Source organism: Lathyrus oleraceus, chromosome 7, assembly GCF_024323335.1.
Source record: "Lathyrus oleraceus cultivar Zhongwan6 chromosome 7, CAAS_Psat_ZW6_1.0, whole genome shotgun sequence".
NCBI lineage: Eukaryota > Viridiplantae > Streptophyta > Magnoliopsida > Fabales > Fabaceae > Lathyrus > Lathyrus oleraceus.
Window position 1 is genome coordinate 193068988 of NC_066585.1, and position 12699 is coordinate 193081686.

The window sequence follows — 12699 nt, forward strand, 5'->3', positions numbered from 1 at the left end:
CTGAGAACCTTATTAGAACCTTGGACTCGAGAGTTGTGTAGTATGGACCCACTAGGAGTCTTCCTCTTTGGGACCATACGAAGGCCTCACCTAAACGAGACTCTGTTTAGGGATGTTATTAGCATATGAGTTTTCATCATGACAATAACTTTCTTAAACATTGATTGATGACTTTGGGAACTTCTTACCTTTAGCATTCTACCAAAAGGGTTTTGTTTAGTAACCAAGAATACCCGCTCTCACGACCTGTACATTAACCTACATATGGCACGCATAATATCATTCATACTATTTTATTTCCAAGGAATCTGAGTATCATGAGTTGCAGGAATTCAAGAAACATGGAATCAAGCAAAAGAAATATTTACTCATTCAAGTTCAAAGATCCCAATCTAAGGAGCTTACGTGACTTGGTCTCTCAGATGCACCCAGTATACAGAATCAACTTTGGAGAGAATTATGGCAATTTGCTCAGCATCCTCAATCAACAAGTGGACCATACAACTTTGATCACTTTAGCCCAATTTTATGACTTACCTTTAAGATGCTTCACATTCCAAGACTTCCAGCTAGCACCTACGTTGGAAGAATTCAAGTGTCTTGTTAGGATTCCTATGAAGGACAAGTCACTATTTGAAGGGACAGATGAATCTTTGCCCCTCGAGGTCATTGCTAGTGCGCTTCACATGGATGAAAAGGAAGTAAAAGATAACTTAGAGACCAAAGGGAATACCAAAGGATTTTTACTAAGTTTTATTTTGGAAAGAGCTCATACCCTGTTAAAGGCAGAAAGTTGGGATGCTTGCTACTCTGCTATTGCATTGGCCATTTATGGCGTCGTCCTGTTCCCGAATATGGATGGTTTCGTAGACATGACTGCCATTTGTGTTTTCCTTACTGGGAACCCAATACCCACTTTGTTAGACGATGTCTATTATCACATAAGTCATAGGTATATTAAGAAGAAGGGATTAATTGCTTGTTGTGCTCCTTTATTGTATCAGTGGTTTCTAGAACATCTTCTGAAGACAGGTGCTTGGGTTGAACATACAAATGTTAGTTGGCCTCAGAGATTGGGATCACTCCGATCTGAAGATCTCTCTTGGTACTTCAAAGAATATATCAATGCAGACATCATATTCAGTTGTGGAGATTTCCCAAATCTACCGCTTATTGGAACTCAAGGATGTGTGAATGCTAATCCAGTTCTATCACTCAGACAACTCGGTTACCCAATGGAAGGCCCTCCAGAGGCAAATTCTTTGGAATCTCTCTTGTTACTTGACTTTGGGACTGAGAATCCTAGCTTATTCCAGCGAATCAAAGAAGCTTGGAAAAATGTCAATCGAAAAGGGAAAGTTGAGTTAGGGAGAGCAAATGGGATTACGAAAGAACCATATTTTTAGTGGGTAAAGGAAAGGGTGCAGATGATTAAAATGCCATTTGTCATTCGGACACTTATACCTCTTCCTGAACCTAAGCTCACCCATGTCCCTATTGAAGAAATGGAGGAACTCAAGACCACCATGGCAACGCTAGAAAAAGAGAATGAAGAGCTGCAGATAAAACTCCAACAAACCATCAATGAGAAAAATAATATGAAGTGGGAGCTCGAGCGAAAAGAGGCACAACTTCAAGCCCACGTGGAAAAGTTTAACAAGGAGGAGCATAAGAGAAAGAAGATCAAAGTGGGATTAGAACAAGCTGATCATTGTTTGGATACCCTTAAGGGTCAACTACGACAAGCTCAGAAAGAATGTCAAGACAATGAGCGTTGGTGGCATCTAGCCACAAAGGAAAACAAGACGATAAGGGATACATTTGGGGCTCAGATAAAAGAACTCACCAATTATGTTCGTCATGCAAAAGCTGAAGTAGATCAGGAGCGCCGACTCAAGAAAATAGCCATTGAAGCTTCTAGGGTGTCACCCATGGTATGGGAGGAGAAGTGTCGAGAAGTGAGAGATGCCAGGGAGTCTGTAAGCTATTGGAAGAACCAGATAGAGTCATTACGCCAAGACAGCTCCATATGGTTGAAAGAGCGAGACTATGTGATTGAAGATTATGAATACTTTAAGAAGACCATAAACTTCTTACAAGGAGATAGGGATAAGTTTCGTGCAAAACTCGATGGGCTAGTAGGATTCTGCAATTGGGCAGCTAAAGAATTGCCATGGAGGTTGAGAGACGCAGTCGAAGAGTTGAAAGAAGATAGCACTCCTCCAGCCATAATCAATTTCATTCTGCTCTGTAAAGGGTTGTTGAAGAGATTCAATGAGGAACTAGAAGAGCTTCAGGCCAAAAAGTCAGTTGTTTAATTTGCCTATGTCTTGTATTTTGTTCTTTTAACAAATGTACTTTTGAACTATGACCTTTTTGGACCTCTATGTTATGTATTGGAATGAACGACGTTTAAAAATTACTCCATTATTGCTATTCTAAGTATTTTTTTGTTTCTTCGAATTACTAACAACTAATGAAACTCGAATGACTCCTTGGAAATAAAATATGCATAACATTCGCATCTTCATTATGCATCACACTTCATGAAAATCAAAAAAACTTACCCAACCTTTTTACCCTTTATCCAGCCACACTGACTAATCAACACCGGTACGAGACGCGAAGCAAATACAAGATGACATTAGAGCAAGTTGAGGCCAACCAGGTTACCATGAGAACAGACATCAATATGATCCAGGAGAAGATGGATCAGCTGTTGGAGACAATGCTTGCGATTGCTCAGAGAGAGAGAGAAACGAGAAGGAAGAATCTAGGGCAAAAAGGAATGATGGCGCGCCAGGTCCGAATCCCCAAGACGAAAGTTACGTCCCCACCAAGAAGAGATTGGTTCAGATACCGGTAGGAGGCAAGGAGATGGAGACCGTGCAGAACCTTCTGATACGTCTACTCATCACGGATCCGAAATTGGAGATGACCAGTATGATGCATTCTATATGCCTGATCAACCAAAGCCTAAGATACTTTCAGATCCTGTTGCAGATAGGCTCCGTGCCCTGGAGAAGAAAATCAAATCCATAGAAGGAAACAACATCTTCGGTGCTTCTGCCATAAACATGCGTTTGGTATCGAATTTAGTCATCCCGGCTAAATTTAAAACTCCTGATTTTGAGAAGTATAAAGGGCAGACTTGTCCAAGAAGTCACCTGGTAATGTACTTCAGAAAAATGGCTGCTCATACCGAAAACGACAAACGACTTGTACACTATTTCCAAGACAGTCTGAGTAGAGCATCTCTGAGATGGTACATGAGCTTAGAACAGGGGCGAATTCAAAGTTGGGAAGATTTGGCTGACGCATTTCACTGTCAGTACAAATACAACTTGGATATGGCACCCGACCGAATGCAGTTGTAAGGGATGGCTATGAAGGAGAGTGAGTCATTCAAAGAATACGCCCAACGATGGAGAGAGTTGGCTGCTCAGGTAGAGCTACCATTATCTGAGAAGGAAATGACCGGGATATTTGTAGACACCTTGAAGGACCCATTCTTTGATCGATTGGTGAGCAGTGCAGCATCTGACTTCGCACATCTAGTTACAATTGGAGACCGCATAGAGAAGGGGTTGAGGGATGGAAAGATTTCAGGAGCAGTGGCAACACCTAGCGCACCAAAGAAATATTCTGGAGGTTTCCCGAAGAAAAGAGAAGGCGAAACAAACGCCATATCCAGACACTATAAAGGGAAGCAACAAGCTTCATATGGCCAAGTCGTCGCCGTGGTACCCATACCCTATCAACAGCCAATACAGCAACAACAAATGTATCAGCCACAATATCAACAACATCATCATCAGCAAAATACCGCACCAACAAGACAGTTTAAGCCAAGACCTTCAAGAAGACAACTTGATCCTCTACCCGTACCTTATAGTCAGATATTTCCTATATCTGCAGAAGGACGGCCTTCTAACATTGAGGGAGTTAAAACCAGCTGTTTTTCCATATCCACCTGGATACGACGCTAATGCCCATTGCGAATTTCACATGGGAGCACCTGGTCATACCTTGGAAAACTGTTTCGCATTTCAGAATCGAGTACAAGACTTGATCGAAGCCAAGGTCGTTTCTTTCACTCCAAGACGCCCGAACGTGAACACTGTGTAAGACCCCAATTTTGTCCCTAAGATCCCTCATAGCATCATATCATTTGCATTGCATAGCCTCAAGGACCATTGGACACCTTGCTTCCTTCCCTGTGGGTGGGATCTTTTTTGAGAGTGATTCTTGATCACCAAACATTGCTTGTATTTGTGTATCATTGCTTTTCTTTTAATCACTAACCAAAAATGTACAAAAATATGTCATCTAACATTTGTTTTGCAGTCTAAGCAGTCATCAAGCCAAACAATTCAAGATTTTCCTCTGAGCAAGAGCAGATGATATTTTCTTGGTATGAGGACCACGTGTCATTATCTTGAGCCTACATGAGCTAGAGGTTCATTTTGGAGCAAATTCCCTAAGAGGTTGAGGCTCAAGTTCATCAGAATATTTTCAGGTCATCTAAGGACCAATGCAGTCAACTGAAAGTCAACTGAGGGCTTTGAGGTGTGGGAATTGATCTTAACATCCTCCTTCATGTTCAAACAAGGCCTATTCATCATGTCAAACATCCATATTGAAGATTTTGAGGTCAAATCAAAAGTTTCCCAAAATGGAAAGTGACCTATAATTTCAAGTTCCCAAAAATAGCAAGTTTTTGGTTCACTTTCAACTCAACTTTCCAACATCAAAGAAGTTCAAATGAAATTTTGTTGAACATGAAAGTTGAATATCTCTCTCTCCCATTTCCAAAAAGTCCAAGATCATGAGCATCTGATGGATGGTTTAAGAGTTATGATCAAATGATTGCCAAGTGTGCATGGAACTTCAACAAGCCATAACTTTTGATCTAAAGCTCCAAAATGAGTCCCTATTTTTGCATATTTCTTCTCATGACCTATAATTTCCAAATCCATCATTACATTGCATGAAATTTCATCACATGACCATTTGCTCATTCATGAACATTTTGGAGGGAAATTTGGAAATTCAAAATTGGTGCATTATATGAACAAAATACCATTGCCAACATGTGCATGAGATGATTTTGAATGATTTTGAGCGTCCATACATCACTGTTCACGTCCAAATTTGCATGACACCTCACATTTTCCAATTTTTGCCATACACCTCATTCTCACTAATATCTAATTAACCAATGCCTAATTACATTTTCAGTAGGATTAACACATGGTATAAATGCTAAATCCTAACAGAATTGTGGAGTTTTGGCTCATTCTAGATCTCAAACTTTTTTTCCCTCCATTTTTGCTCTCCATTGAAACTTCAATTTCTTCCACATAAGCCATTGATTTTATTGGATATTCTTGTTCTCTGATCATCATTGAGTGCAGATCAAGCTCTTGATTGAAGAATTCGAGCCAAAATCAAGCTGTGCAAGCTCAAGAACATGAAGAGGGAAGTTGAAATCTGAGCTAGATCCAAGCCATCTCAAGCTTCAGTTGTTGCATCAAGCTTCAAGACATCATCTCAGGAGTTGATCTGGACACTTGCAAGGCTTTGGATCCACGAGTTCATCATTCTGCTCTTCAAGAGGTTACAATTCGATCATCACCTTTCTCCTTTTTATGCACATAATGTTGTAGATCTATTCATGCTGATATAAATTTCATAAAAAATGGTGAAGTATTGCATGAGTTATGCTTGATAGAAGTTTTATAGATTCAAATGTTTTCTCTTCGATTTGCACTGGTTATGATGAATTGATATGAATTGATGCTGGATTTGTATCGTACATGAGCTAAGCTTTCCATTGATATAATTTTCGCCGGGTTCTGGATTTTTTTTTGCATGAACATCACTGTAGCTCCACCGTCTATATGAAGAAGACGGTGGAAACCACCCTGCCTCGCCGCACCAGCCGCCGTCTGCAACAAGCAGAGTTGGCGCTAGGGTTTAGCCAGCGTGTGTCCACGCGTGTGTCTTCGTGGCGAAATCATTGGCTGCTCTCTCCTTTGACCGCTTCCACATGGCCTTTGACCTGTGACTGGACGCCGACACATTTGATGAAACTACAGCGTTTTGGGACGCTACACGCTTCGATCCTTGGCTCCATCATTTTGGAATTATTTGTTTTAGCGCGCTTGTTTTAATTGCCACGCGGTTCGATTCCAGCTGAGACCATGTTTTCAAATTAATTCACATTTTTCCTTTCCCTCCAAATAACATGTGCTTGTTTCATTTTATTTCAAATATTTTCATCACATTCAAAAAATCACTAAAAATTGAAAATGATTCCAAATAATTCCAAATTTTTTCTCACATGTTCCTTGAAGTGTCTATTATTTTTTTATATGAATTTCATGATTTTATCATTTCTGGAATTTTGATTGTGGACTGTTGATTGAACATGTATGCAAAATGTAACATGCTTCATTCATTCTATTGTGAAATGCGCATACATTGGCCAATTGACTTGAAAATTGGTGTGATGATTCCTAACATGCTGATTGATGTTTGAGGCTTGGTTTGGTATTTTTCTCATTTTCCAGCTCTATTTTAGACACATGAATGTATGGTGTGACAATGTGTGTCACACAATTTGATGTCATACTTATGCATTTTCATTTCTAGGTCAATTGAGTTCTGTTGATCATAATTTTTGGCATGATGATTGTGTTTGACATGTTGTGTGCTCATAAAAATTTCCAGGATTGTTTGATTCATTTCTGTTTTAATATGGAATTTTCATTCTTGATGACCAATTGTGTGCTTTGAAATTTCCTTTGCCATATCTTGCTCATATGATGACTTTGCTTGATGCTTTAGACTTGGTCCTTTTTAGGACATGTTCTTACTTGTTTAAATGTGCTGCATGTTGAATATTGGTTGTTGTTTTGACTTTTTGCTTTGACTTTGACCCTAGGCTTTGCCCTAGGGGTTTGTACTCACAATTTGAGCTTTGCCTTTCAGGTTCAAGCAATTAGTCCTCATGGATGATATGATCTCCTTGCTTGAGATGCAAGTTACTTTGGTTAACTAACCTTGCTGTTTTGTAGGTCACTTGAATGATGAAACAATTTGAGTTGATTGCACTTTGCACCTTGTTTTGTGTACATATTGGAAACCACTGTTGGTTTTGTCTGTTTTCTGTTTGGTTGTCTGAATGTGAATACTGATTGTTTTAGCTTTTCATACAGGTACTTTAGCCGCTTTAGCTCATTATTTGAGCCTTGCTTTGCTTGTGGTTGGCATACCACTTAGGTAACTTCTTTTCTCCATGTAGTCTGGAAGTCCTGCCATTTGGTAGGCACTTGTCTGAAGCCCTCCTTAAGAGGCCATGTTCTTGTTTGTTTAATTTTGTGCTAAAGACCTCAATGAGACATGGTTACATGTAAGACCTCCTAAGTGAAGAGGCGATTGACAGATAAAAGGGATGTGCAATCTATCCCTTGCTATTCAGTTGAGTCTTTCATTTTGCTCTCACTACGTGCTGATGCAATTTGAATAAACACCCAAAATCTGGTTGTGTCAGTCATGTGGAATAGGGTCCCTCATTCTGGATCCCCACACTTTCAGTGTCTTGAGCTCACCCAGACCAGGGTTAAGAGCTATGAGGTCTAACCCTCATCTCCCATTTCATCTGCTCACCCTGACGGTCAATGTCAGTGGTTAAGAGCCTCAGACACCCATTCCAGTATTTGGCTTGTTTGTCAAGGTCGATATGACCCCTTGACTAAAGCCCAGCCTTGTACGAGCCTCTTGGTTGTGTATAGCGTGTGATAATTGATTGCTTGTTTTCTTATTTGTGCATCATTCATATGTTTGCTTTTGCATTTGTTATTTGCTTTGTTTGAGGAGTCAGATGTAAGACCATTGATTGGCTATATGTTTCTTGTTCCTTTTGGGGAGCTGGATATAAGACCATTGATTGGCACTCCATTTCCTTTCGTATGTTGTTTTGTGGAGCTAGATGTAAGACCATTGATTGGCTATCTGTTTCCTATTTTGTTTCTTTTATGGAGTTAGATGTAAGACCGTTGATTGGCTATCTGTTTCCCATGTTGCTTTGTGGAGTTGGATGTAAGACCATTTATTGGCACTCCGTTTCCCATTTGTTTTCTGAGTTGGATATAAGACAATTGATTGGCAATCCATTTCCAGTTTTGTTGCTCCTTTGAGCTTGCTTATTTGCTTATTTGCTTTGTGTTGCCTAGTTCCAAAGGAACTTACTTGAATCATTTCTATGATTTTGAGAAAGCAATCCTGCCTGTGGCTTTGTCCCTTAACCTTCACCCTCTTTTGCATGCTTAACCTTGATCCATAACCCAAACCAAAAAACTTTTGTGCAAACATTTTCACTTGTTTTCAAAACTAGAAACCTAGGCCTTAGGCCTTTGATTTTCAAACTTCATTTTCACTAATACTCATTGTAATTGAACTTTAATTCATACTTTGACTTCATTTTGTGAAATACTTCTAATTGGTTAATTCAACCCACTCAATTGCTTTTGTGGCCCTTGTCCACTTCTTAATCAAGTTTTCATGCATTAGCCATAGATCTGAGTTATCTTAGTGGTTGATGTGAATCTCACCTTTTGTCCTTAGTGATTGAATTGTAAGACTTCCATGCTTATTATAGGGCATAATCCCTCACTAGCATGTCGAAGCTTTTCTCACATGGTGGACTTGTGGTTGTTCAGGTTGAGTTTTCTCCCGTTGATAATGAAAGACCTTAAGGCTTTTGTTTAAAATCAATCCATTCACTTTTTGAAATCTTTTAGCCGAACTACGGCATTTTGATCCTTATCTTTCATGAAAAGGTACGTAGGCAATGGGTTCATCCATTCAAACACAAAAATAACTAACTTGTACATTCTTTTCTCATCTCTTCAATCAATGTTTGCACAATAAATATTTCATAAACAATAACCTGATACAACAAGTTGTGAAAAGGGCTCCCTAGGAGTACCTAGGATGTTGTGGGTGCCTAACACCTTCCCATGACATAACCAACCCCCTTACCCAGATATCTGACCCTCTTTTACTAGTTTTGTTTGTAAAACTTTATAGGCTTTTGTTCGCTTTCTAGCCATTCCTTGGGATAAATAGAAGTGCGGTGGCGATTCTATCTTGTATGATTTACCTCGGATCTAGTTAATATTTCTGATGGTGACGAATACACCGCTACAGAAAAGTGGCGACTCTGCTGGGGAGGATAAAAGTTCCTAGTGGGTTTGCCTACTTTTCACAACTTTGTTGTATTATATTTGTCTATTGTTTATGACATATTTTTGGTGCAATTTGGGATTACTGTATTGATTGTAATGTTTGAATTGCTTGATATATCAATTGCTTGCTTGCTTGGTGATCTCTGTGAGATGAGTTCTATACCCGAACTCGAGTGCACCTTATGATAGGAGAATGGCATAGTCTCGTCGACTTGTGTGGAGTTATTCCTTAGCAAGTTGACTTGCGAGTCCATTCACTTGGTGGAGGTCATGTTGGATTAATAATGTCACACAAGTCATTTGTGGTTAGGCATTATTCTTTCAATATGTGCCTTAGAAGCCAAGGACCTTAGTTTACCAAGCCCATCTTGGCCTATTTTTAGGACGTAGTGCGGAAGTCGTTCAAATGTCAGATTTGATGCGATTGTTACGCGATACTACACTCATAAGAGTCTCTCTTGAGAATATTTTTGGAATGCGAGTATTCGTTCCTCTGATAATATTCGAAAGATGGGATGATGACTATGGGAACCTCTGGTAGAACATGTTCGGCAGGTTTAAACCATAGTACACTCCCTTTGGGTGGTTCTTAACCGAGACTCCATGCTCGTGACTCGCAACAAACCCGTGATTCATGGTTGAGTCGTTCAGACATCCTTAATATCAATGGAACTTGGGTGTCGATAAGGTGAAAACCATAATCCACCAAAATGGATGATTGATATTAAGGATGATTGAGCCGGTTCATATATCATTAATATCAATGGAACTTGGGTGTCGATAAGGTGAAAACCATAATCCACCAAAATGGATGATTGATATTAAGGATGCTATGGGCTTTCCCATGACCTTTGTCTGGTGTGCTTTGCTTGATCCTTGAGTGTGACTGTTGCATTCATGCATTCATCTGCATCCATGTCATCAAAAAATCAGAAAATTTTCAAGGAACTTAAAAGGGTTTATTTGCAAAATTTTCAGACATGGAAAGACAAAAAAGGCATACAAAGAAGTACAACTTCCGACAACCCCATCTGAAAGAGTTAAGGAATCTGACATCCTATGTACTAGATCCCTTGGGTTTCAAAGCTCGTTATGGGAAGCTTCTGCCTCTGCTGACTACTCAGGTGGATGAAGGGTTAATGAGTACTTTGGTCCAGTTCTATGATCCTCTGTATCACTGCTTCTCTTTTCCAGACTTTCAGCTATTGCCTACCCTTGAGGAGTATGCTCATCTTGTGGGTATTCCTATTCTGGACCAGGTGTCGTTCAGTGGCTTAGAGAGTATTCCGACTTCTCGAGAGCGCAGACTTGTTGCACATAGATGAATCCTTGGTTAAAGCTCATATGACTACCAAAGGTGGAATTCAAGGTCTTCCTTCTGAGTTCCTCATCGCTCAAGCTACCGTTTATGGGAAGGCTATGAGTGAGGATTCCTTTGAAGCCATATTCGTGATTCTCATCTATGGGTTGGTATTGTTCCCCAACATCGACAAATTTGTGGATGTGAACGCTATTAGGATCTTCTCTGTTCTTAATCCCGTTCCGACTCTGTTGGGTGATACCTATTTCTCTTTGCATCTGAGGAATGCAAAGGGTAGTAGCGCTATTGTGTGTTGTTTGCCTCTATTGTATAAGTGGTTTATTTCTCACTTACCTCAGACGGTCGCTTTCAAGGAGAACAAGGGATGTCTGTAACACCTCAAAATTTGCCCTCCTCTCTTGGGACTAGCTTAACATATTGCATAACATTTTTTAGGTCATTAGGCATTGCATCTTGCATATCATGTGGTTACATTGTGCAAGTCATCCTCCTAAGTCTTGGTCAGAAGATAAGAGGTTGAGATTCAAGCCTGAGGGTTTGTGGACTGATCACTAATCATCTGAGGGTTGTGGTCCAAATTAGGGTTTCTTGGTTCTCAAGGAGATTGAGCTTCATCTTAGGTGCAATGATACATCATCATCATCATGGTCTTGTTATCATCCAAGAAGATTCAAGAGATTGATCAGACACCTTGGGATTAGGGTTTTGACCACTGGTCAACCCTAATTAGTTGAATCATCTGCATTGGGCCAATCAGGGCATGGCATGGAGATGGGGGTCTACAATGAATATGGGAATCATCATGTGATTGTATTGAGCTTATGGAAGCTGGGGGTTCATCATTGAGCCATTTCATCAGGAGTTTGAGGCTCAACTTGATCAGTGCATTGCCAAATTCATCTATCAATCAGAAAAGTCAACTGTGGTCAACTGTGCTTGATTTGATGGATTTGGAGGTGGGAGAGAGTTGGATACACTTCATTCATGTTGAAACAAGTTTCATTTGACATTTCAAACATCAAGAATGAAGAAAATAAAGTCAGGAGAAAAGTTTCCAAAAATAGCAAGTGACTTGTAATGAAAGTTTCCAAAAATGGAAAGTTTTTCACCTCAAAATTACATGTCCAAAAATGCTTCAAATGAAATTTTGTTCAACATGAAAGTTGTAGATCTTGCTCTCACCTTTCCAAAAAGTCCAAGAACTTGAATTTCTCATGAATGGTTAGCAAGTTATGGTCCAATCATTTTCCAAAAATGCCTAAAATCAAAGTGGCATAACTTTCACATGAAATGGCCAAAATGGATGATCTTTCTTTGAGCAAACCCCATTTCACATGTACTTTCGTGATGCATGGTCAAAATTCATAAAAAATGGTCAAAGCAAAAAGTCATTTTTTAAGTGGATTCATTTGTATTTTTGGTGTAACATGGTGAATTTGAGAAATACATGGAATTTGCACATGAGGCCTTTGCTAACACACTCCAAATGCCAAATAGAAGTTGTTTGAGCTGTCATTTGCTGTCATATTGGTTAATTGGCAAAAGGACATTTTTGACATAGCACTTAAAAATGCAATTATGCTAATCACTTGATTTTTGGTAATTGTGATTAGCAAAATGGATTAAGCAGGGGTATATATCACTAATCATAACAGAAATTGCAAATCACATTTCATTCTCCAAGAATCATAACTGTTTTTCCCTCCATTTTCTCTCCAAATTCACAAAAAACTTCATCACACATTTTTCAACATTTCTCATCCAAATCTTCATCAATTTGCATCATTCTTCTTGGATCCATGTTCTACAAGACTTGTGGATGAACTGTTTTGCAAAAGCCATGCCAAAAGCTTGATAATCGTGGACTGTGGAAAGCTTGGTCTACTATGGTGTTTTGCTAATTCTTGCAACTGGAGTTGTTTTGAGCTAAGGCACGCGTTCTATTCACCTTCCTGACCATTAATCTCCATCTGTTTTGACTTGTTGGACCTTGAAAGTGCCAAATCAACATCTTCCATCATCTACAAGGTAAAATTCGATTTCCTCCATTGCATGAATTATGATGTGGCTTCGGTAGGTCTTTCAATGTAGAGTAACATGATGCTTGTAATTTGTGATTTGATT

At 39.5% G+C, this 12699-nt stretch overlaps 1 protein-coding gene across 1 annotated transcript; it reads left to right on the plus strand.

Moving 5' to 3' along the window:
* Positions 1-341: 341 nt before the first annotated feature.
* LOC127102856 (uncharacterized) lies at positions 342-1406 on the plus strand. Its single transcript, XM_051040181.1, has one exon. The coding sequence runs from the start codon at positions 342-344 to the stop codon at positions 1404-1406; it is 1065 nt and encodes a 354-aa protein (XP_050896138.1).
* Positions 1407-12699: the final 11293 nt, after the last annotated feature.

Bases quoted from the DNA above. Each gene is read 5' to 3' on its own strand.
- LOC127102856 (XM_051040181.1), top strand. From the start codon at position 342: ATGGAATCAAGCAAAAGAAATATTTACTCATTCAAGTTCAAAGATCCC.